Genomic DNA, 26,778 nt, shown 5'->3' with positions numbered 1-26,778 from the left:
AAATACAAAGAGAGAGAGAGAGAGAGAGAGTGAGTAATTGATTTATATTTAGTGGGGTGGGGCTTATTACTTTAACCCTAATATACTATGGTAATGTGTAGAGTAAACTTCCCTGCTAAAAGCGAAGAAGATATTCGTTCAACTTCCCTAACCTTAGTGTTCATGGTTTGCAGCTTAAGATTACGTAATGAAATATTTATTGCATGTAACTCCGTTAGGCACTAAGGGAGATGCCAACTTGGTATGGATATCATAGGTGTAGTATTTTATTGTCGATTGTATTTGTAATGCGACAGTAATATGCTACCTATACTTCCCTTGTCGGCTTTATATAACAGTAATGTTGTTTCAGGCAGGATAGGTGACGTCACTGCATACCACAATTTTTTAGCCCCTTAACAATTAATAAAAGAAAATTTTAATTATAAAAATGCATTTAAAATATAATATGTAGACAACAAAATACTTTTATTTAATTAATTGTCGTCAGTGGCCGTGGCAATATTTGTTCCCATCAAAACCTAATGCTGAAGTTTGTGTAATCGGGCTTGGCTAACATTTGCCAGTTGGCCAAGTCGCATCTTTCAATCTTAGCTCCAGGTGATCCAGTATTTGACAACCAGTATATCCTAAAACAAAATAAATAAAATCTTTTTATGCAGTATCACTACTGGTCCTCATCATATGGACACATTTTTATTACTGAGAAAATATTGATCCTGGGCCAGCTTATGCATAAAGATTTACGAAAATTTTGAAACCTTTATTTTTACCTCTCAAAATACTTTTTATACAAAATATTAAAAAGTTAAATTATTTTTCAAAATATTGAAACATTTTCTTAGAAAAAACTGTTAACTTTTCAGTTTTCTACAAATCTTGCGATTTCAACAACTCGGATTAACTTGGTTCAAAATTTTTAAAATAATCTAGATATCTAAGAAGCGAAACGATATTACTTTTTGCCTAGAGATTCGATGGGATCAAAGACATCCTAAAGCAAGCTGCATTCTTGTCAGATCCAATCTGAGAACAGATAAACAAGCATATGATGCAGAAAGTTTTAGTAAGTACTATAAAAAATTAACTGTGTCAAATTGAGATATTTTGAGAAAATATTGCCGTAAAAATGCCGCATCCAAACTTATTGGCGATCTATTAACAAAACCGCTATGTTGATTATTGAATGGCTCAAGGTCATTGGTTAAAAATGATATTTCAAATCTTGCACATGCGCATGTTGAATTGACTTTCTCTATTTTTTGCTTAATCAGTTATTGTATTATCAGCATTAGGCAGGGCCTCTATCTTTGTAGTAGCTATATTGAACTTTGAACTTTATTGAAGTTTACATAAACAGCAACAAGAACAATTAACTTATACAGTTATCTAAGCTATTAGCTAGCTTGCTGATAGTTGTAATTTAAAAATATAATACAAGTAAATCAAGCTAATTTGAAGTAAAAACACGACTCTTGAAGTAATATACAAGTAAAATAATTACGCAATGTAAAGATTAAAACGATTTGGGCGATTTTTCTATAAGGAACAAATTTTATATGTAATATGATTAAAGTTATTTATTATCCATTCATAAACGTTCTGCATATAAAAATTATTTTTAGTTTTAAACACATATCTCAGAAGTAATAGTACGAGTTGTAATATTATGGTTAATACTCTCCTTGGATTGTTTCATGTGCCTAATAACACTATGTACATAAATTTGCCCAACAGTTAGAAATTTCGATTCTATAAATAACAATGTCGACTTGAATAGTAAACATATTAATAAAACTACGGGCTGTTTGATAATATGATAGAAATTCTTATTAATGTGCACGCAACTAGTTCACTGAAAAACATACACATTTTCAACCGTTGATTTCTTGCCCTGCAGTTTCCCGGCGATTGTTCCTTTCTTGGTGTTTTTTACCCAGCCTGATATTCCCAATCCTTCGCACATTTCTTTGCAGTATTTAGTAAATGCACAACCTAAAAGAATCACGTCCAATCTTTTTTAGAACCAGTTAAGTATTGGTTTTTTTTTAATTCCAGAAGCTTGAATGTATCTTATTATCTAGAATAGTAAGTTTTAAAGTCCATGCGAAAATAAACACACCACCAAAACACAATGTAATGCCATTTTAATTGTATTAGTTTGTATCCTGTATTAGCAATTATAGTTAGAGGCTCCTGTCAATTTCAAAAAATTGTTGAATATTTATAAAGAAATAAAGAAATATCAAACATTTCTTTTTTCGAATTGGTTCATAGCTATAGTTAACGTCAACATAAAAAATTATAATCTATATTGGCTTTGGCTTATTGGGTCTCTCAGTTTAGGTTTCAAAGCCACAATAAATTTTGACGCAAGCAATGAGCATCCGCACAAAACTACAATTCGATTTAAAGGGTGATAAAAAAATAATTCTTATTATTGTTGACAACAACTTTAGCTTCACTTTATTTCAATTTTAAATTCCTCCCAATTTTACTAAATTCTGTGTTTTTTATTCCTTATTTTTATTTCTTTTTAATGTGATGATTTCATGTTTATACATTCAAAATAACGTCAATGCGTTAAACATATATGATAAATATAATACAATAAAATACTGGGGCTCTTTTTATGACATATCAAAGTTAATACTCTAAAATGCATATTTGGAGCTATCTTTTCAAAATTTGGTTCGTTTTTATCTCTTATCCAAACAATTTTCTTCTTCGCAAAAAACTTGGATGGGAGGGGCTGTTATCCTTAGACTTCCCTTTTTTAAATTTCTTTTGAAGCTGCTTTTACTTATCTGACTGTGCTGACTATAACTTTTACAATTTTTGTGTGATCCAATATACTACACATGCTTGACAAATCTTAGATTAAATAAAATAATAACCTCCACAACTAAAATTCAATTTACAAGGCGTTAAAAAAGTACTCGCTGTCACAGTTTGTGGGCCGATTACTTGCGTCATTTTAAGACAAAAAGTTCATATACCTGATAAATTACCATCTCACCTTGCACTTTCCCAAACACTTCAAAATCGACAGAAACGTCTGGATCTAAAACTCTGTTATTTTCCATGGATTTTTATTATTCCGAATCGAATTATGAAAATACGAGCACAATGAACAATAAACTTCATCTAATCGATAGGTACCGATCAAGATCACTGACAGACTTTCATCTATATTTAAACCATCAAAAACAGAACAAAGCAAAATGACGCTTTGGATTGTTTTGACTGAGCCAAATTATTTGTAATGGATAAACAAACTCGGCAGGATAAAAATCATTCTCTTTTAATGAGGATCTTAAAATCGCTGAAATTTTCTTACAGGCAATAAGCAAATGTTTAATACTATTTTTACAGAGTGATTCATTGAATGTTATCATGTACAATGAAAAAAATATGTTCCGACTGGTTCAGTGATATCATTAACCACGCATGGAGGAAACTCCAACTTCTGGGAGAAAACCCGAAATTATCGATTATGGTTGATGATGATTGATAAAGTAGGAACTATCTGCCGTAGCAGCAGAAAAACGTAGTGAACCTGTGTCACACCGCCATATCATTGCGAACTAGATCATGTAGAACAAAGAAGTAAGTGAAAAGAATTGTCGCAAGACGTCTATTTAGAATAGACTAATTGTAACTAGTTCTAAGCTTAACAATAATTCTTGTAAAAAAGCATATTCCGACCATACCTTCTTTGATAGATTTATGAATTTAACTGACATAATTTTCTCAAAAAAGGAGGTTTCTCTATTGCAAAAAGGTTTCAACTATACCATTAAAGAAACCAAGAATAATAATAGGAATTTTGAACACCTACGAGTAGATATGGAACTAGCTTTAGATAGTATTGATAATCCTAACTATCAGAAACATTGTTTTGCAAATACGATTAAAAATCTATAACAAACTAAACATAATAATTTTCCAAACACCGAAATAACAAGAATTGCCTCAATTAAAATCAATCATCTAATCAAATCATCTAAAAATAATTTAGTTTATACTCGAGCAGATAAGGGCAATACGGTGATTGCTATGTGTAAGAATAATTATATAGAGAAAACAACAATATTTTTAGAGCCAAATAAGTTCCAAATCCTCCCATCGGACCCAACAAATCTGTATCAGAAACAAATAAATGATTGTATTAAGAACAATAGCTTATTTATGGATTCTAACAAATTTAACCTAATCAATATGAACCCAACAGTTCCAAAATTATATTCGTTAGTGAAACTTCATAAAGAAGATATGCCAATAAGACCAGTAGTATCCTTTATGTCAGCACCGTCATACAAAGTATCTAAAAGACTAATTAACATAATTAATTACCACTGTAGATTTTCGGCCAAGTATAGTATCAAAAATTCTTATCAATTAATAGAGAATATCAAATCCGTAGAATTACCAGAAAAGCCGAAACTAATTTCATTTGATGTCCACAATTTGTTTCCAAGTATACCACCAATAGAGACAATAGATCTAATAGAAGAAATGTTAACCCGCAATAAAATAAATCCTATCATAAAGCAAGAAATATAAGACACCCTTATAATATGTCTAGACCAAAACTACTTTGAATTCCATAACAGAATATTTAGTTCAAAAGAAGATCTAATTATGGGAAATCCCCAAGCCCTATGCTAGTCGAAATTTTTATGGACCATTTACAATCCATTATACATCAATACCCTCTTGCCAAACAGTTTTTATTTTGGTATAGATACGTGGATGATGTTATCGCTTCTTTTGTAGGAACAGAATTATACAAATTATTTACCTAGCTCCTTAAAATTTATAATGGAATTAGAAAATAATAATTCAATTAACTTACTTCCATACCAAAATAAAATTGCCCCTTTTAATAGCTATTTACATAAATTACTTCAGGTCCTTCTCAATCAAGAAGATTACGACAAGGAATTAACTATAATTAAACAAATTGCATTGAACAACGGTTACGAGCCCAACTTAATTGACTCACTATTAAAAAAGAAACTATATATCAAGGCCATGAATCTAGTCTTTCCTAAACAATACTCTAACAAAAATTTTAACACATTAACTTATTTTGGACAACCAATTGAAATAATAGCTAAAAAACTTAGAAGGCTAAATCGGAATATTGCTTTTAAATGTAATAGGACATTAGGATCTGTAATTAAAAATAATAAATCGAAAATACATAAGTTATGTAAGTCGGGAGTATACAAATTAACATGTGGATCTTGTCCAAAAATATACATAGGTCGGACATTCAGAAGTTTGAAGAAACGGATTCAAGAACACAAAAGTTCATTCTTGAATTCTATTCTCCCCTCTTAAACCCTTAAATAAAGATTCTAGATACTGTATGGATAGTTTGTAGTCAACCCTGTGATAGTTAGTTTAGAGATTCTTTCTGAAGAAGATACAGTATACCGAAAAAATTGTCAAAGCAATAAACATGTGTGTGGTAATCTTAAAGCAAGTGTTTGTTTTTATTAAATTTCATACAAAAAAGTTTTTTGAAATGCCTGCTGGGGACTAATCACACTCACGTCGTGAAAAGAGTTTCTTATGCTCTTTTTCAGTCTTCCCTTACTCTAGGATTTTTACTTGATTTGGAGTAATTTATTATTCTTTCTTTTTAGCAAATAAAAATAGAAATAACCAATTCAAACCAATTATTTTAGTTTAAAATGTAAATTGTGTATGTAATAGAAACGAATGTTATGGAAAATTTTCATTGATGTGTGTTGGAAAAGTTTAACAGAAGCGATGGAGGAAGAATAACTAAACACAATGAAGTAGTTAGATACATGGATTTCAATTATTTTGAAGTTCGTCAAATTGACAAGATATTAGGAAACCTGTAATGTGTGATGATTAGCCTATAATAATATTAGCTATTGTTTTTTATATATAGCTATTAGAGATATAGAGGCCCTGTCTATACCGATAGTACAGGAATTTATGGCTCCACTACGAAAAAAAAATGCGGAGGTTCATTCAACATGCGCATGAGCGAGATTTAAAATCTAGTTTTTAGCCAATGACCTGGCAGCATTCAACAACAAACATGCCCGTGGATAGATCGTCAATCAGTTTGGATGCAGCATTTTTATGGGAGGATTTTCTCAAACTATGCCTAGGTCTCGTTAAATGTTCTGGGAAAATGAGTTAAGTGTGTGGAAATTACTGTTTAGAAAGAAAATGCCTTAAAGTGGTGGATGAAATGTACAGGCATTTGCGCAAAGTCAATCCCTTCTCTACGAAAATAACAATACCGTTTGCAATATATCAATTTTTACCATAATGATGTCACAACATTACCTAATAGCTATATGGGTCTTTATTGTAAATAGTAATTAACAGATATATTTTATTAGAGGAAAATCTCTTCGAAAACAAAATTTTTTGGGTAATATTTTCTCATTTTGTCAATTTGTTTGCAAGATCTAATAAAAATTATCTCATTCGCTGAAAAGTAGGTATATAGGTATATAGGTAGCTAGGTATGGGTACTGTAACTTAGAGATAAAACTCTCCCCATGGATATTCCAATTGGGTATTTCTGATATTATTATTTTTTATATTATTTCGTTTTTTATTTGTATGATCAAAATTAAGGTAAGTTTAATTAAAAGTTAATACACCTAGATCCAATAGTTTTTGAAATACCTTCAAGTTTGCAAAAATATAGCATTTATTTTAATTCTTATTTTCTCCCTTGATGTTTTTTTCTAGCCCAAATTAATAACAAAATAATAAACTAATTAAATTAATAGTAAAACTGTTGCACTTTTAAAATTTTTACCAAAGTTATTATTTATCAAGTCAAATATGGTTGTAATTTATGCAAAAGAATTTAGGCTATAACATTTCTTAATGCAATCGATTCAAAGAAGTATTTGATTGTAATTTAGACATACTGGAACTGGTCGGTATGAAAACCTATTAAAATCTATGACAGAAATCGAAGAGACTGCATTTGCGACGGTCGGTACTGTTAATCAAAATTTTGGCGTTCATTTCGAAGAAATAAATCAATAGCTAAAGCTCCTCCGTCGCGCAGTCTCGCGAGTCTGACATCAGCTGGATATGAAAGAAAGACCGATAAAAATTATTTGGGATGGAAATTAAAATAAAATTCTCGAATTTAGATTTCAGATAAATGCGACTATAGTAGGTAAGTAGGTACCTTTTTTTTAAGTATATAATTATATAATTAATAACAATAATTCGCGCTAAGTGGCAAGAATTTTTGACCATTTGGCGCCAAATTTTGTACTTTGTTTTTGGGTTTTTTAACTCCCGCCTTAAGGAAGAGTGAAACAGTGGTTTTTATCAATGATTTATTTAGATCCATATGTTTTTAATGTCTAGAATTTTACAGAGTTATTTACATTAAGTTTTCTATTTAAAATGTAACGTTTTTCCAAATTTGGGTTCGTATCCTACACAAAGTGTAAGTAACTTTTTCAAGTTTCTCAATATTTTGACAATATTTACGTAAAGAATTCAGTTTAGGTAATTTTTTCTAGTTTTTAATTGCAAAGTTTTTCTATTTAAAACTTAATGTGTTTCTAAATTTGGATTTGTATTCTACGCAAAGTCCAAGTAACTCTAAAGAAAGTTTATCTCCGCAAGCAACCCTGAAACACAGCGGTGTCCTAGAAATAGGTAATGGGTGGCCCATCGAAGTTTTCTTCCATGGCGTACTCATAAAAGAAACTAAAATTAGAGTTATATGCGTTGTGTTTAAAATATGTAACTTTCAGAAGAAAACTGACTACGCCACTGGATTTTACGTACGAAACTATCCAGTTTTCACTTTTTCGATAAGTTCACACACAACCGAGTACAAAGGGTGGTTAAAATGCATTATTTTTCAAATTAGTTTTAACTAAAAATAAAAGATAGCTACGATATTTCTGTTTATGCCTCTTTTTATTTCAGAAAAAATTAGTCTTGGGTTAGGAAGCCCGGAACACGCTAGCTTTATTTATAAGGAATAGAGGCCGTAAAATTAGCATGTGTAAAAGCAACATGGGACACACTGTAGTTTTTGAAAATCGATATACTCGTTTCGAAAATTCATGATAATTTAATTCTGTTATTAAAAAACGAACAGTCGGCTTGACAAAAAAGTAAAAAGTTATTAACACATTGAAAACGCACTTTCATAACTTTTGGTTTGGTTTAGTTTTGGTATTTTTGAAAACAATGGGACGGATTAGTTGCTAAATTTGAAATTTCATTCCGTCAGCATGCATTGGAAAAATTAACTAAGATTTCTTGAAAATCCAAATTGTTTATACGGTCTCTATTATGTTTGCGATATAATTTTTAATCTTTAATATTATATCTGATCTGAAGGAGGGATATACCAAACTTTTGATTTGGTTTAAAATGACATGTGTAACTTTCAAGTGTTTGTTGTATATATAATATATATACTGGGTGACTCGGAAAAATTGGTTAACCCGTTGAAGATGGATTCGTTGTATGAAAATATTAAGCCTTCTGTTTTCATTTTCGCAATAAGATTTTTATTTATAAATCTCGCAGTTTTTCAAATATTTTGTTGAAACTTGGTACGTTTAATTATTAATTAATTAATTAATTGGATTACACTTTTCATATAAATTTTGTAATTGAAAACAGCATAGTAGTAGGAGAATTGAGTTTACTAGCTGTACCAAATCTCAATTGCTTATTTCAATTCAAACATAGAACCCAAAGCTTTCACACCGTGTATCTCGATCCAGGTTAATATGAAGTCTTTTCTTAGTTGGAGCCCGTATTAATAAATCACTCTGTATTTTCTGAGATAAGGTTGCGTTCTAAGATAAACCGGCCACAGATAATGCTCAGGTTGAAATTTCATTGAAATTTTTATGAATTTGTTGTTGTTAGTATTTTTATTACTTGCTTCATTTTTCTTTTATTTTGTTCCATTTACTTTTATACAATATATCTCAAAATAACTCATGCCTATACCAAAATGGCGTATTCATTTTTATTATTACTGCCCATCAATCTCATCTAGATGATCTGCAGTCGAGACATTTCGCGTAAAGTATTTGAATTGCTATTTACTGATTGCGCGTCTTCTGTCTGACTCTCCGCACAAAAAGTCACACCGTTGTGGCATATTATTTTTGACTCGTCGGCTAGACTAACATAAATAGAAACGTAAGCTCTCTTTAAGGTCTGCAGTAGTTAGGTTATAATTACTTTTAATTACAGGCACTAACAGAGATAGCGAAAATTTGTTTAACTAATACGTAACATATTCAACGTTGTTTCAGATATTTTGTGGAATTTCCTGCCGCAGTCATAATGTCCGAAGACCCGAATAATAGGAGATCTAAATCTTTGACCCTTTTATTGTTTCTTATTGTTGCCGGCGTTGTTTTGGGCATTATTTTAGGTAAGTTTATAAATCGGTCGAAACCTCCAATTTTATTTTAGTGCGCTAAATTATTGATGTTATAAATATCGGATGTAGTGAATAACGCTACAATATAAACATCGAGCAGAGATTCAAATATTCAAGAAAATGAGTAAGTGCTGAGTTAGGGCAGAATTTATATAGTTCTTTAATAAAAATTGATTTTGTCATCACGGACAACGAATTTATATACATACATACGAAGCAATTTAGAAGATCGGTAGTTAAATTGCAAAGGAAGTCTGTTCTCAAAAATTTAACAGAATCTACTCAGAAAGTTGACTTTACTTATTTTTTTACTTTTTTGCAATGGTGTTTTAAGGATATATTCATAAAATCGAAAATAAGTAAAACAACTTCATTAACGAAAGTTATTTATTCAGAAAATACAATATTAATTTTAATCGATCGATGGCAAATAAATTGTACGCGATATTTGAATAGTCTTAAAGAAATGTCCCGGCCAACCATGACAAAATCAATTTGTTCGAAAAATGTAACTTTTTATAATTTTTCAACAGACATCAATGGATAGAGAAGAGTGCATTATTTAATTAGTTCATATCCAAGTAAGTATGAATTGCATATAACAAAACAAAACTGTTTTTCCTTCTCTAATTCTTTAAGCAGCATTATCAGTTAAATATTTGCAGGGGAACATTTTAAATATTTTTAGCATATTTAAGCCTTAGTGCCACTTTATCAGATCATAAAATTTTACTTTAGTCGTATTGGTTGACTTATATTTTTGAAAAACCAGTCAGAATTTCTAACATTAGTTGGAATTTCTAAGAAACATGTCACGATTTCTTTCTTAAGTCGACATTTTCGAGAAAGAAGAAGAATATCTGAAAAACAAGAATTTTTGGCATGTCTCTCGTAAGGGACATTGTGAATCGAGACATACAGGATAATGCCACCAAAATATTATGATTAAGCTCAATATACCTCATACTGCTTTCAGAGATACGGCGCATTCAATATTTCAACTTGTTTCTGAAATTTGGTTAATGTAGAAAGGGGTTTTAGTATAATAATAAAAACTGCAGTTTTAGATTTTCTAACTTAACAATTACGAATTTGAAACTTTTTGTACGCTTCTCTTAGCTTCAATTTTTCGTTTATGTTTTTAGGTATATTTTCTGATTTGTAATAATAGTAATAGTAATGAAAAGAACTTCAAATCTGATGTTGGGATTTTGCTTTGGTGTCTTAATTCAAAAATTTTCACTTGTTTCTCAGAAAATCTGCCTTATTCTTCAAAAATTTCTCCAACTGAATTCAAACCTATATTTTCTTTTTGCTGAAATTGAAAATGAATTAATGACAATAACCAAACTAACCTAACCTCAGGTTACAGGCAAGTAGCTACTAGATACATATAGGCCTTGATAGCAGGTACAAAAAAAAGAGAATTTTTAAAATCTCGTTTTCAACCGACAAATCTCACTTTGAAAGAATAATTCGATAGGTCCATAAAACTTTACCGTCTTTACCTCCACTCCACTCCATATACAGGGTGTCCGGTAATAATGTTCGAATAATTTAAGAGGTGATTCATGAAAAATGCATGTCCCTAATTTTCAACAAATTCTAATCAGTTTTTTGTTAATATCTTTAGTAATCGCTATCCAGATTTCTTGGAATGTGGAAGTTTTATTTGAGGTTAACTCATCCGAAGTTTCACACCCGGTATCCCGAAAACTATGCATTTAAATTAATAAAATTTCGGGACACCTTGTATATTTATTCGGATACCGAATGACCAAAGAAAGCTTATTATTCTATTCGACTATTCGTATGAAAATAATCTAGAGTTTAATAAATTGAGGTCACTTGAAACACCCAGAAATTGCTCGGGCGTAATTTCTCCCTAATAAAATTGTTAACAATGTTACTGAGTCACTTTTATGTAATGCCAACAAAAAGATTCAGATCAAACTCTCCGCTTATAAGAAATTTGTTTTTCTAATTATCTGTTTAAAGGAAAACTATGCAAAATGCTGTACATTTTTTTTTAGTACTGTCTATTAGCTTTCTAAATATCTCTTTTTGTATTGCCGATAATCTAATATTATATCCACTATCCTGTAATTGGACCACCTCCTCTCCCTGTTGGGTACCCTTTTGGTTTTTAAATACATAGTTACAATGTTATACGCGAAGTGTAGTAAAAGTCTATGTGCACTGAACTTGTGAATAATTGAAAGTTCTAAAGATAATAAATATAAGAAAAAAGAATCCATCGAAATTTTTCATTTAATTAATACAACAAAAACCATACGCATACATTTTTCAGAGAGGAGAAACAGTCTATAATTTTTGTGAATGATGTGTAGATGACTTTTCCCAAGTATGTGTGTGTTGTGTGTCACTGCTCTCAATTATTTTAATGAAGAATTTCGATGCGTTTTTATTAATATTGCTCCCCACAAACTGAGTGGAATTTCAATACGATAAAAGTTAGTAAAATTGGTGTTCAAATATAAATTCCGCACTTTTCTGTGTTCACTTGCTATTGGTTATTACCATTATTTTGAATCTTCTTTTCAGGAATTTCACTTCGCTACTTGGCGGTATCGCACGAAGTGATACTGCTGATTTCGTATCCAGGCGAACTATTTTTTCGAGTATTAAAGTTACTAATCCTACCTCTGATAATATCTAGCGTAATAACTGGAACATCCAAACTCAATGTTCGTGGACGAATAGCATTGAAAACATTAAGTGAGTAGGTTTAAATCATTAGCCTTATACTAATGTACTTGTGATTAATCTACAATATATATATTGAAATAAAACAATTAACAATATGTTTATAATTTTTCCTCAAAAATAGGAAATCCAGTTTCATTTTCCGTTAAAAAGAACCATGTTATTATCTAAACATCAAAAAAATCAATTAAAATCTATTTTAGAAAGGGGTAGAGTAATAAAACCGCATTTGGTATGTAAAGGTACTACAGAGTGACTCAACGAATACTTTCATTGTTCATATGTCATAGTAAAATTCATTCTTTTTATCGATTGCAAGTAGTACCACCGGGCATTGAATCAATTTATGGGTTTTGCCTCTCTTCAGAGCTATATTTCGGTTCCTACTGCTCTATTACAATTAGGGTGGGTATTATTTTTTATAATGAACCTTTTCCGAATTACACTTTTGTTGGGTCTGCTAAAAACCTACGCCTATGGCCGGTACCGAAATTGAGCGGAGCTGGGCAGAATATACGATTTTCTTACTCTACACTATTCCGAAATAGCCTATGGTAAGTTTTGATTAGTTTACATCGAATGTACACATTGCATAACATAAAAGAGAAGTAAGAAAAATCGAAATTTAAAATTTGTTAAAGTAATTACAAAGTAGATGTAGAAAATCGTTAAAAAAACTATTTATCTGATTAAATTAATTTAAACTATGACTTCTGAACCAAATGCATTGTAAAATTGATTGTTCAAATTAAAACCTTTAACGCAAATAAGAACTCTGTCAATGCTGAAATTCTCAAAACTTTTTCGAAAAGCTAGAATGAAATTAACTGTGTTTCAAACCCATTCATATGGGTTCAATAGTACTCGACATTTTTTAGATATTTTGATTTAATATTTTGAAAAAGGAAACACATTTTTCGTCAACAAAAATTTCATGCGCTCTTCTACAGTTTCACTATATAATAGTTAGTGTGTTTCACACTGTATACCCGATATTGGTATTTTAAAGTTTAATTACCTGCAGTAGATAAGCTAACGAATTAAGATTGCTGTAATTTCAGCAAGGAGTTATCATTATGCTTCGTGTTAATAACTAATATAATATTGTATATAATGGTTTTGCATGAAACCTACGCAACCCAACGTTATCCATAGATTGACAACAAGTTACAGAATGGCATAAGTTCACTATCGAAACCTCAATAATTGTAAGAGATATCGGTTAAATGAAGCCAAAGTTATGTATGTCGGTGCCCCGTCTAAAGTCGTTCGAAATCGCGAGAAGGCGCGTTCTAAAAAAGCGAAGCGCCGCTCTCGGGCCAGTTAGTCAAAATGTAACACCGTACAGCGCCTAAATATATAATAATAATATTAATAGTAATAATAATTTATTTTTGTTCATTTGATTTTAGATATTAAGAATCAACAATTACATTATATTACTATTAACAATATATTAAATAATAAACTGCTATAATAATAATTAAAATTTGAATTTAGTGTTGCTCTAACTAGTAGTAGTATAACATTTGGAATTATAGAAAAAATAGATTACTGTCTCATGTTTACGTAAAAGAGTAAAAAAAGTATACTTGGACTTGAAACAATTTTTCGGTTCTTTTTTGTAATTCTAACAATTCTAATAATTGCAGTTATCTATTTTAAGAATTCTTTAATACCAATTTGATTTAATGCGTGATCAGTCCAGCTACAGTAATCATCTTACAAAGCAGACGTTGAAAAATTATTCTAATTCAACAAATAAAACAATTTATGTCATTTTTGGAAAATGTTTAAAATAAGCAATTGTATTTGTTCAATTTGACAGAATTATAAAAAAAAGAAAGTGCAATCTAAAATCTCTTTCAAGTCCAATCCAACAAGACCTCGTAGCGACTTTATAAATGAAGTTATACCATATTTTAGCGGATGTTTGTATATTAACACAGCATTAGTTTATTTAGTAAAAATAATTACAAGCTCTCTTGGATATATTAATATTTTATATTTATTTTTACATTATATTTTTCAACAATTTCAACAACTTTTTTTTATAATTGCGATGGTATTCAAAATCACAAGATATTTACATTGTCAGAGCCATCCAAAAGTAGTTCTCAATGTCAAGTTGGTCGTTTTTGAAATATACGCCAAGACATTATTTATTCAAAATAAGGAGTTTACAAAAAGATTTAGGATTCCTGAAGCTCCTTGTTTATATTAACCGTGTTATATTTCGCTTTCCGCCTTAAAGCTTCAGGGGGATGTTGACTCTTCTAGAAGAGAAAAAAAAATTGACTCACTCATTCCTCATTTTCAATTATTTTCACACTATACAGGCTGTCCGAAAAGTGTTACAAAAATGAAAGTTGAATTTTCTAAAATTAACTCCCATTTATATTATAGCGTTTTGGGATTCTACGATCAAAATTAGTGTATGTTCAGTAACGTTTATGATACGTACAATTTAAGGTTTTTTGTACAGGATGTTCGTATAGAGTAAATAACCCTGTATATTATATTTTGTTATAATTTGGCCAGATTTTGATATACGTACATACTTAAGACTATTGATTTCATTTTTTCAGATAGTCTAAAATTTCCGTGGCATCTCCAATTTAAATATTTTACAGTAACTTTAGAACACTCTGCCTATTTATATATTCATATTCAACTCTCAAAAACTGATATGAGGTCGGTAACCAGAAAGGCTTAAAATCCCCTAATTTTTGAATTTCAGCATGCTTTTTCCTATTTTCGGCCTGCAGTGCCCTTTTGGGGGTCTTATTCGCCATAGTTATTCGCCCAGGCGTCAAGTACAGTACAGAAATTACTAGCAACCAAACCAGTTTCGACACCAAACAATCTGTTATGGATGGTTTCCTAGATTTAGGAAGGTGAAAAACCAACATTCCTTATATAGTTAGGTAGGAATTTGTTGAACACATTGTTTGTTTTAGGAATATTTTCGCCGACAATATAGTACAAGCCACATTTCAACAGGCAAGTTTTTCTTAGTGGTGATCCTACTAATAAATGCCTCATCGCGTTGAAATCGAGAATTAACAAAAAAACAGCACAGTGCAATTTTGATTGTAAATGCAAGGGTTTGCCGTTCTTACCAACGGCAGAGCAATGCGGATTTCACAATATCGTAAAGTTACCATGTCGTAGACAAAATTTTTCTACATTTTTTCTTCAATGGAACACCGGGTGGTAGTAATTGCATGTCATAACAGCAGGGCCTAATCAAAATGCAGACATCTGAAGGCAAATCCACTGTTCAAGTTTCAATTTAAATGTAATATTAACTAAAGAAAATCATTTAAAAAAGTTATACCGATTTTTTAAAGTTTTGACCGATTTTATATCAAAACAACTTGCCATCTATGAGATTTTGTTGAACCGAAGAAATAGAATCTAGGACAGCGTAACTTGAAACCATTGTACATATTAAGCCAACCATCAACATCCAAGTATGGAGAAATGTGATTGTGTCGACAAACTTAATTTTATACATTGTAAATTAATCTGAAGTACTAGTACTCTTTCAAAAACCAACACAGACGATTTAGTTGGATTCATTTGCAGTAGATGATTGGATGCAGTTTTGTAAAATTAATTTAAATCTATGTTAGTTTTAACCATAGACTACGCCAAATCCTGCTCATAAAATATTTAGTTTGAATATAATCGACATAAAGGCGATAATTACAATATTTTAAACTTGGCCGTATAAATCATATACAACAAGCGGTCTAAAATACTACGCTGCAACACACCTAATTCAACAGGGAATGGTTCGGAATGCACATTGTTTTTCAATCGGATAAAAAATAATTTATATACATGCATACGTATCTTCGAAACCGAATGTAAAAATGAAATAATCAATTTATGACTGACCCTATCGAATGCTTTGCTGAAATTCAGTAAAGTCTGGGTACTAAATTTACTTTCATCCGATACCTTCAGTGGATCGTCAGTAATGGCTATCAAACAACTGTAATTTCTTCTAAAAGCATATTGCTTTGTAGGTAAAATATCATAATTAGTTAAAAATCCTCTTATTTACCGGTCCATTATTTTGTCCAAGACTTTAGAGAGATTAGGAAGGAGGTTAATCAATCTTAATTGTTTAAAGTTTGTGAGATGTTTTACTTTAGAAGTAGGTAGTGCTTTCAGTTACGACCACCAGTTGTCTTTCATAGTTAAATGTTGAAGTTTGAAACTTGGGTATGCCTTTATTTTATGGCGTATTCCTGATCTGTAATTTCTTTATAAAATTGATAATGAGTCGGACGTTTGTAACTTTGAACGTTTTATTTTTTTGTGTTTGTGTTTGTGTTCAGTTTTTTCAAAATATGTAGTTGTATATAAATATTTCGAAAAATAATTCTACAATTTAAATGTTTTGGAATATATGACATGTCAAGGGCTGTCAGTCCTCTGCAGTTTGCTTTGCTAATTTTAATTTTAATAATGTTTCAATAATGTCTAATATTATGTAGCCTTAACTTCATTTTTCACAAAAAATTTCGATGATGGCTGCAATTTATTATTTCCATTTTAGGTTCGCACGGAATACGTTAATTCCACAATAATTACTGTCAATTTAACTGGAGGAAATGTGGAAATTCATCCAATTCAGACGCGCATTCTTACTCACAGGTAACGATCATTGTAGCAAACTAATTGGCGTTTTCCACATTAATTACGAATTAAAAAGTAAAACATGATGATAAGTAATGTTAGCAAACGACCAATAAATAATGAAAGTTTGATAATTATCAAAAATATAGAAGATATACATACATACATACATAAATACATACATACATACATACATACCATACATACATACATACATACATACATACATACATACATAAATACATGCAGATATACATACATACATTACATAATTCCAATATAATAGATTAGTCTATTCCCTTTGCTTCAAAGCACCTGTTGACATGAAAGCTTGGCGAGCACGGGTGGTATTTTTGTTTTGTCACATTTTTTGTACTACATAATTGTTATTAATCCTCGTCTCGTCAAGATAAAAGTCTTTTTGTTCTTCTAATCAAAAATAATTTGTTGCCTATGGCCGACACAGATTGCACTTTTAGGTAAATAAAATTATAAATAAAACAAGAGATAATTTTCAGTTTAATAACAGTACCTGTTTCAAAATTATTGTAATTTACGTTTTGCACTATAGCGAATAAGATATCGACACCCTGTATAGAAGATAAAGCGAAAAGTAAAAGCAAAACTTTTATAGGACCGCATATTTTTCAAATGTTTTTTGTTATCAAGGATTTCATGAGTTTTCTTTTGAATTTAAATATATTATTAATATTATTAGATATTTCGATTCTATGTATTTTAATTTTCTTTATATTTTTTAACAAGCGCAATTTGTCCTTTAAGAAACCTTTTATTATATTTACTTAATTTGAACTGGACCTGCTTAAATAGGTAAAACCGAATCTTAGTAAGTTCATATGGTCAGGGTAGAGTAACTAAATTTCTAGGCGGTTATTTTAATTGTCACCTAACCTGAACCAATAAAATAGGTCATATTTTATGAAAACTTTTTAGCTATGTGATGTGGAGATTAAGAAAATTGGTTTCCAGACACCTTTTACGTTTATTTTGTATATACTCATTCATGAAGTATAGTATTGTATATTATGTTTTCCCATCACCCTCTGGCGAAGTATGTAAATTGCAAAAGCGAAACTTTTTAACTGCATAAAACATACGAGTCACAAAATTCCAACCTATGCTAATAATTTTTTGTCATAAATTGTCCATTCCGTAAAATAACCCACTTTTCATGACAATGAAACTTTGTAATGCATGAGAGGACTGCACTATATCTGATAAAAATTGGTCTGCTCATTTGCATTGCACTGGCTGCATTTTTGTTTTATCCCATGTAACCCCTGTGATTGATTATTTTCTTTTTAATTTTGACAATATCTGATACTTGTCGACGTCGAACGTAGAAACGCGAGGAACAAATTAATTAATTTGACAGATTTGGTTACATTGCAATAATATTTTACGCCTGTTTTTGCCGCGTTTGAACCACAAACCTTCAGGATACTAAAAATTTAGGCGCTAACTATATTTTTATTATTGTTATTTCGAAGATAGTATAAACCATATTTAGAGATGTTTAAAAGTGCCTATATCTTTGTGCCTCAAGTACAGCAACACTACGAAACAAGGGTATGGTGTCAATAGTCGTATGACTTTCAAAACCTCATAACGTGATGACTGAAGCGAACTGAAACTTTGTTGTATATTGTAGATATGGGACAAACACATTAGGCGTCGTATTTTTCTGCCTCATGATCGGTTCAAATATCAGTGGTCTTGGGAAAAGAGCCACAGTCTTTGTAGAATTATTCTCTGTGATATTTGAATTATCAATTGCTTTATTAACTAAAGTTATGTGGGTGACGCCTATTGGAATTACTAGTATTATTGCCGGTAAAAGATATTTTAATTGCCTAATTAATCTGAAAAATTTTATGGTATCATAGTACGTTCTTTTAATCCTTGTCAACATAGGAAATATTTGTCCACTATTTTATTTTATTTAATTTTATCACTCACATAACCACCGAACATTAATTAAAGCCAAGAAAAGTTTACATTCCGTTTGTAAATTTATTCATTTCTCCCGCTTATCGGGGACAGTGTGTATAGCGCTACCCGATTATATTAAGGTGAAAGAGCACTATACGTGTTGTACAAAATATCTTTAGAACCAAAGGCAGAATCCAAATATAAAGCAACCTTGCTGTCTTACTCATTTATGGGACATTACGTATGCGCGAAAATAATTTTAGGTTACGCAAATTTTGTACTACTCTCAACGACGCCGCACTATGGGGACATTCTGTATTTTTACCGGAAGACGTAAATAATATACATTATTCTTTTAATTGTAATAATATATTATACCAAAGAAAAAAATTAAGGCAAAATAAAATTAATAATATCAAAAAAAATTAAACTACTATTTTAACATCCCTGGGGAAAACGGAGACTGTCTCTTCTTGTCTTTGTTAATGGTGGACTGCACAGAGTAATGAAAAAAAATCCATACCATAACATTTTTTTAATATTTAAGTTTAGATAAGACATTGCTTACCTCCTTACCTCTTATTTATATTTCAGGTAAAATATTAACCGTGGACGATGTATCTCTAATTATAAGTCAAGTAGGTTGGTTTATTTTGACTGTAGCCGCAGGAATTCTTACTTATCAATTAGTAGTTCTGCAGTTGGTTTATTACACTATAGTAAAAAAAAACCCGTTCAAATTTTATTTTGGACTTTGGGAAGGTAAGTTTGACGCATATGAATTCGAAATAGAAACAAACAGCTAGACACTCGAAACGGATAATCAAAATAATGTGGAGTGTTTTCAAAAGTATAGTCCGACACACAATAAATGGTCATGATTGTAAAAATGTTACTTACGTTTTAATCTGCTTGGAGGCGTGGGGCCAATAAATCAAACCGGTCCAGGGTAGTAGGAAATTGAAACACATAAGTGTAATTATATAAATAATAAATATTTATTAAATAATCGTATCGTCAGAATAGTTTAAATCTGTGCTATCACTATCATGCAAGGATATAGTTAATGGTTTTACGTTGTCTCAATTTTTTTTATAATCATTTTTCACTTCAAGTTCATGAATAACACATGCTCTCTAATATCAATTAACACTGAATATCATTTCTGCAGGATTCAAATCGCAATGATGATCATGACCTAGTCTACGAAATAAGTTTTTTCACACGTTTTGGTTTTTAAAACTTTTTTGTATCAGGTTCCGGACTGATGAAGGATTTTTTCCTCTTAGTAAATGAGAAACCTGCACTGTGTGCCCCGTTTATTATGGAATGACACCTTATCTCAGAACAATATCAAACAAAGTTAGACAAAAGTTGTTTGGAATCACACAGAATGTTTGTATTTTCGTGGACAAGCAACAACTTACTTATTTTATTAGCTTTTTTTATTTTATTGTATATTAATGCGATTTTAAATCCCTCTTATATTTCATATGCAACGACTGAACGCTTCTGTTATATTATATATATATATATATATATATATATATATATATATATATATATATATATATATATATATATATATATATATATATATATATATATATATATATATATATATATATATATATATATATATATATATATATATATATATATATATATATATATATATATATATATATATATATATATATATATATATATATATATATATGTGAATATAGTGTCATCACATTTTTCCATCCGTGAATCAATACGTGAGAATATCATACACCTTTACGGGAAGGAGACCTTTACAGCCACCAAGTGTTATGAAAAACTAAGACAAAGGAGGGTTATTTCGCTGTGCAACTTGAATTTTCTTAAAAGCTGCCGCAACCAGAACTTGCTGCCAACATTTACAAGGTTGTCTTATCACACACGCACCAGAAAGACACAAGCTATCCTGGACAAAGCTAGCAAGGCCCTACTCCAAGACCAGATCAGGCGGACCCGGTAAAATTAGTGAGACTGAGCTACAACTTTTCAGACTCCACCTGAAACTGAGCAACAAGATCCATCAGTTGCTGTGGGACCGCATAGAATTATTAACATCATGGCGCACTGAGAAAGACAAGGACATCACGTCAAAAAAACTGTGGAAGAAATTAGAAATCCTTCAGTCAAATTCCAAAAAATCAGGACAAGTGCCAAATACAAACCGAAGCAGTACAGTTCATAATATTTCAGCATACCATCTTTCCGATACAGAAGTCAGCGTACTGAATAAAGGATTTAACTACGCAATAGCTCCAAAAAGAGTACCCGTCGAAGAGATCGTTTCCAACGTCGAAGCAAGTCTTTCCACCATAGACGAACAAGATGCGGAGTTAATTAGGCAAGATGTCGCCAGAGTCTTAAGACAGTCAAAACCACCGCAACCAAACTTAAGCAGAGAAGAAATGCAAGCCTTAAGGAATCTAAACAAAAACGAAAACATTCTAATAATGCCAGCAGACAAAGGAAATGCCACTGTCGTCATGAATACGTCGGATTATAATGCAAAATTGGAGGATATTTTGAACGACCCAATATACAAACTAGTCACCAGAGATCCCACGACATATTTGGAGAAAACAACTAAGTCCAAAATTCTCGATTCATCAATAAACGAGGATACAAAGAAGAAACTTATTCCGAGGGAAAAATCGAGTCGTTGCCCAAAATTCTACGGGCTCCCAAAGATCCATAAGGACGGGGTTCCCCTGCGTCCAATCGTAAGCGCCTTTAACTCACCATTATGCAAGCTGGAAAAACATCTGGCCAGTGCACTTCAGCCTATAGTGGAAAAGGCAGATTCCTATGTTAAAAACTCAGAACATTTCACTCAGATTTTAGGTTCTCTCAGGATGGACAAGGACGACATTATGGCAAGTTTCGATGTCAAATCCCTCTACCCGAGTATTCCAGTAGAAGAGGCACTCTTGCTTATAGAAGAAAACGAAGATCTTCCGCCATACATAATGGATCTGTCAAGACATTGCCTGAAAAACGCTTACTTTATGCACAACGGGAAAATTTACCGACAAATAGATGGAGCAGCAATGGGATCATCTCTCTCACCTGTGATTGCCAACCTCTTCATGATTTACTTCGAAAAGAAAGCAATAGAGAAGGCAAATCTGAAGCCAAAACTATGGACAAGATACGTTGATGACGTATTTGTTGTATGGCCTTTTGGCAAGGAGGAGCTTTTGAAATTCCTAGATCATCTGAATTCCATTCACCCAAGGATTCAATTTACAATAGAACTTGAAGAGGATAACAGTCTGCCCTTTTTAGATGTGCACATCACAAGGACCGAAGATGGACACTTGGAACACACTGTCTATAGAAAACCAACACACACTAATAGATATCTGAACGCTAAATCTCATCACCACCCATCACAGATACAGGCAGTGGCAAATACATTAATTGCTCGGTCCTTCAGGCTCACAAACGAGAGGAACAGAGATAAAGAACTGAAGAAAATTAGTACCTGTCTTCAACAAAACGGATACCAAAGGCGCACCATCAACAAGGCAATCAATAAACAACAACAGCCGCAGCAGAGAGTGCAGGACGAGACCCAACGAAGATCGATCGCTGTCCTGCCATACATCAAGGGGGTTACTGACAAAATCGGCCGAATATTACGGAAACACGACATATCAACGGCATACAAACCTGACCATACCATCGGAGCAATACTAAGAAACCCAAAACAAAAAATTACTCTGGAAAACCAAGGAGTATACAGTGTAGCATGCGGATCGTGCAGCCTGACGTATGTGGGACAGACCAACAGAAGGATTTCAGCCAGGCTCGAGGAACATCGTTTAGCCATAAGAAACAAACAAACAACATCTGCTTTGTTTCAGCACCAACATCAGACAGGCCATAAAATTGATTTCGGCACTTGCAAACAAATAGCTAATATTCCTGATTTTAGGACTAGGATTATACGAGAGGCCATCGAAATAGAAAAGTCCGGACACCTCAATACGAGAGACGACGCTCTGCATTTATCCAACACGTGGAGAACGATAATCAAACAGCAGAGCGATGCGCAGCAGCCAACGGGGACATCGCAACTACGATCGGGCGAAATTAACAACGCGACAATTCAGGGGGCGGATATATATATATATATATATATATATATATATATATATATATATATATATATATATATATATATATATATATATATATATATATATATATATATATATATATATATATATATATATATATATATATATATATATATATATATATATATATATATATATATATATATATATATATATATATAACTAACCAAATTTCCTTTACGAAAAAAAATCTTTTATTAGTTTTTCACTGTTTCTAAACTAAACAAAACTTTTTTTTTCATTTATATTTTAAATGTTTGTTTTCGGATTATTTTTTAAAATATCAGTATAGGGTACATCCTCTTCCTTACAAGGAATATATATATATATATATATATATATATATATATATATATATATATATATATATATATATATATATATATATATATATATGTACCCTATACTGATATTTTAAAAAATAATCCGAAAACAAACATTTAAAATATAAATGAAAAAAAAAGTTTTGTTTAGAAACAGTGAAAAACTAATAAAAGATTTTTTTTCGTAAAGGAAATTTGGTAACGTAACTTCTTAGCGCCAATACTAGGCTTTTAGTTTTTGACAAATAAAATTATCGGTTTTTTCTTCTGGGATATATACACCCCAGAAGGAAAAGCTAGTAACTTTATTATTTTAACAAAAATATATCGAAATGATAAAATAACAATATCAATAGAGTAACAATAACAGTAATATTAAAAAATATACTAAAAAAATACGCGATTAAAGTAAATAGAATATTATTATGCACAGTGCTTAAAACATTTATTGGTTTGCGCCTTATACGCTAACGCGGTCAGTGCCGTGGCGTATAATATTTTTATTGTCTGTTTCGGAATACTCCGATTCCTCGTCTTATAGCTCTTTCAAACACACACAACAAACAATTCCCAATCAGTTGTATAAGCATCGTCAAAATAAAGGAACTCTTGCAATACATCTTTTTTGCTGCTGAGCGTTGGCACTTTTTTAGCTAAATTGCTGTGATACCATTATCATAAAGTATTACGCTGCCTGGTGGAACATCCGTCATGGTAGTCTAATGACCAGTCTATAATGTTTTTGGCTGAAAGTGGCAAAGCGTTTGTCGCCCAACCTTTCCTCGAGCTTCGAGCCAGTTTAAATTGAAGATTCTTTTTCCTCTACATGCAGATACATTTAAAATGAAGTTCGATGAAGAATTTTACCACCCTTTCTTTGTAGTGTCACGAACCAAGTCTCGTCTAAATCATCGTTTTTCTACTGGAAATTTATGAATTCCAGTTAAATATTTTTATTTCCATTTCACCAATGCAACTACGCTTTTCAATATTTTCAAATCTAGGCAAATCCAAATTTGTACAGAAATCAACGCAATGTTTCAAGACGGCCACTAAATTGACCGTTTTCTTTTAATTTCTGTTGCAATGATTCAAGTGACGGAATCTGATTACTCTCATACATCGCATACGCTTCCCTGTGAATTCACTCTGCAGCACCAGTCCTAAAGACACTCATTATCAAAGAATCGACGCAAGATGGGCCTTGGAATAACAATTGACTCCACTGTCCTATCAATGGCAGATTCCATGCCCTCTGACATTTTTAAAATAACTCCTGACATATTTTGCTATGTTAAAGTAAAAGTCTACTGGTTGGTGTCTTTTCAAAAAGTTTTTTAAAATTTAAATACGTAGAAACCGTATGTGCAATTGTCCAGTAATATATATAAAAATGTAAGCATTAGATAAATTTTACCTTCATATACGATACATATTGAAATGACACTTTCTTATTGGTTCGATACTCTCGTTCATTCCGTCGTCGAAATTTTCTTCAACCCACAAATACTAAAATAAAAATACCACACTGTATTGATAAACACTTATAAGTCGGCTTTTTATTGGTTTATTGATCGGCTTATTGAGGGTAAAGGACCTTCCGTTTGTGATAGGCCAGGCTAGTGATGACCATTAATCGTGTGCTGGACTATACATATCTGTAAAACTAATTTGGGCGCAAATTTCAAGCAGGTCCTTGCCTGTTAGTGAGATAATAAATTTCTACGATCTTGCATAAATTTGATATTTTTCGAACTGTTTACCTTATCAAAAGTTTAACTTTTTACGCTTTTTGCAAAAATCTGGCACTAGAAACTGAACTCAAATTGAAATTTGACTCCCTAGATTTATTCCTTAGCGGCAAAGCTATGTGATTTTTTTTATATAGATTTCAATTTGAGCATATGCGACAATGACAATTTTTTTTAGTTTTATTAGAAGCTTAATTATAAAACTGAAAAGAACATACAGATTTAAATATGAAAAAAATTTAACACTAAGGCCCATATCTCTCTGACTTCCTCAATAAGGTTTGTAACCAGTTCTCGTTGAATGGCATCAAATTCTGCGCAAAGTCCCAGGGACACTGTAGGGAACATTCTATAAACCTTATTGATGAAGTCAGTTTGGCACGACGAGGACACACAGTATATTAGTCTTAGCAATAAAACGTTTTTATTTATTAAATTTCTGTTCCAAATTTTAAGCGACCTGGTCACTTTCAAATGGGGATCAGTTTTTAGTGACCTTTTCTTTGCTAGTTAATTTCCTGTTTTTATTGTCTAGCAACCGTCTGTTGATTAGACGTTTTGGGAAATCTTAGCAATGTGCTGAAAATTTCACCACCATAGAGATTTCTGACTCTCCTCTATCGATTTAAAATATTTTGAGCCATAGTGTATTCCTGCCTAGGTCGAAAAGCATTGCACAACATTTATTTTTAAAATTCAAGTGATCTTTGGAGAACAAAATAGCAAACATTATAATGGCGGTGTTTAAATGTCAATCAAATTAAGATGCAGATATTTAGAGCGTATGTTGATTGTCTCATTTTTTTTGTTTTTTCCACTATGTTTACATATCACACATAATACATATCAATATATTTGAGTTTTAACAGTAAATTTATGTACCAGCGCTTTCCAAACTTTTTTTCTTATAGACCACTTTCAAAATCTCCAGTGGACCCCCTGCTGCTATTTTTCTTCCATGTCCAATGAAAAAATTGTAGTTTTTAACACGTCAATGTAGATTCCCGTCAAATGTCCCGTGGACCCCTGACTAAATGCGTTTAGTCGTTCGAAAGTTATTGACATTTATTTCCGAAAATGATCTGCGACTCCCCATTACTTTCACTTAAGAATGTTATCTAACAAAATTTAATTATTTTGAAAGTAAAAGAAAAAAGAGAATTTAAATGGAGGAAGATTATTCACATAAAATTCCGAAGAGACTTTTTATTATAATAAATATATAGCAACAAGAAAAAAAAAGAAAATACTTACGTTGCTCAACGCTGGAGATCAGCTTACCAGCCTATGCAACAGAATAGACTCTGAATAAAATGCCAAGCAGAGACAAAAATACGTCACAAGTAACGCACACAAGCACTTGTGTAGGGTTTTAGGTTTTTAATAACCCATTAATTGTCGCATTTGATTAGTAATTTCATAGCCAGCATTTATATCAATTTTAGGTTTTAAAAAGTCTCTAAATAGAAGAAAATTTTATAGATAAATTTTTCTCAAGTAATTTAGATTTAAATTCTAAGACAATATAACTCTCGCATATCTAACGCTACATTCTGCAAAAAGAGTTCTGGCATTAATTATTTGAATAAACCACTAATTATGTATTAATATTATAAAACGTTCGCTTTTTAGAAAATCTTTAAGATATGAAAATTTTGACAGAAGCCCTCTTAATTTTCCTGGTAAAAAGTTTATATGCACATTCCATCTCATTGTAAAGGATTTTCAATTCAAGC

The 26,778-nt window shown here is 31.3% G+C and overlaps 2 protein-coding genes across 6 annotated transcripts in view; one reads left to right on the top strand and one right to left on the bottom strand.

The window, feature by feature from the left end:
• Positions 1–420: 420 nt before the first annotated feature.
• On the bottom strand, positions 421–3,183 carry LOC132704128 (acylphosphatase-2-like). The gene is made up of 3 exons (XM_060673925.1): positions 3,020–3,183; positions 1,869–1,995; positions 421–629 (listed from the first exon to the last, which is right to left on the bottom strand). Exons 1-3 carry the CDS (start codon positions 3,084–3,086, stop codon positions 515–517), a joined length of 309 nt encoding a protein of 102 aa, XP_060529908.1. The 5' UTR covers positions 3,087–3,183; the 3' UTR covers positions 421–514.
• Positions 639–26,778, top strand: part of LOC132704125 (excitatory amino acid transporter 2) — a 32,186-nt gene continuing 6,046 nt past the window's right edge. Inside the window, exons 1-8 of one of the 5 annotated variants that reach the window (XM_060673920.1) lie at positions 639–1,066; positions 9,321–9,442; positions 12,017–12,190; positions 14,919–15,075; positions 15,139–15,181; positions 16,752–16,849; positions 18,504–18,685; positions 19,379–19,546. In XM_060673920.1, the coding sequence (XP_060529903.1) occupies positions 9,352–9,442; positions 12,017–12,190; positions 14,919–15,075; positions 15,139–15,181; positions 16,752–16,849; positions 18,504–18,685; positions 19,379–19,546 (913 nt within the window). In that variant the 5' untranslated portion in view covers positions 639–1,066; positions 9,321–9,351. Of the gene's footprint in view, positions 1,067–3,553; positions 3,610–7,101; positions 7,196–9,124; positions 9,205–9,241; positions 9,443–12,016; positions 12,191–14,918; positions 15,076–15,138; positions 15,182–16,751; positions 16,850–18,503; positions 18,686–19,378; positions 19,547–26,778 lie in introns of those variants that run through there. The other 4 variants (XM_060673921.1, XM_060673918.1, XM_060673919.1 and 1 more) reach the window with 4 other exon arrangements.

The sequence above is a fragment of the Cylas formicarius genome, unplaced genomic scaffold (assembly GCF_029955315.1).
Source record: "Cylas formicarius isolate icCylForm1 unplaced genomic scaffold, icCylForm1.1 PGA_scaffold_6__28_contigs__length_40554024, whole genome shotgun sequence".
Lineage (NCBI taxonomy): Eukaryota > Metazoa > Arthropoda > Insecta > Coleoptera > Brentidae > Cylas > Cylas formicarius.
Note: the sequence above shows the minus strand (reverse complement) of the source record. Positions and strands in the feature narration are given on the sequence as shown.

Excerpts from the sequence above, each read along its gene's own strand:
- LOC132704128 (XM_060673925.1), bottom strand. The coding sequence starts at position 3,086 with ATGGAAAATAACAGAGTTTTAGATCCAGACGTTTCTGTCGATTTTGAA. Across the intron at positions 1,996-3,019 it reads AGTGTTTGGGAAAGTGCAAG|GTTGTGCATTTACTAAATAC; the intron begins GTGAGATGGTAA and ends TGATTCTTTTAG. Across the intron at positions 630-1,868 it reads AAATCAACGGTTGAAAATGT|GATATACTGGTTGTCAAATA; the intron begins GTATGTTTTTCA and ends ATTTTGTTTTAG.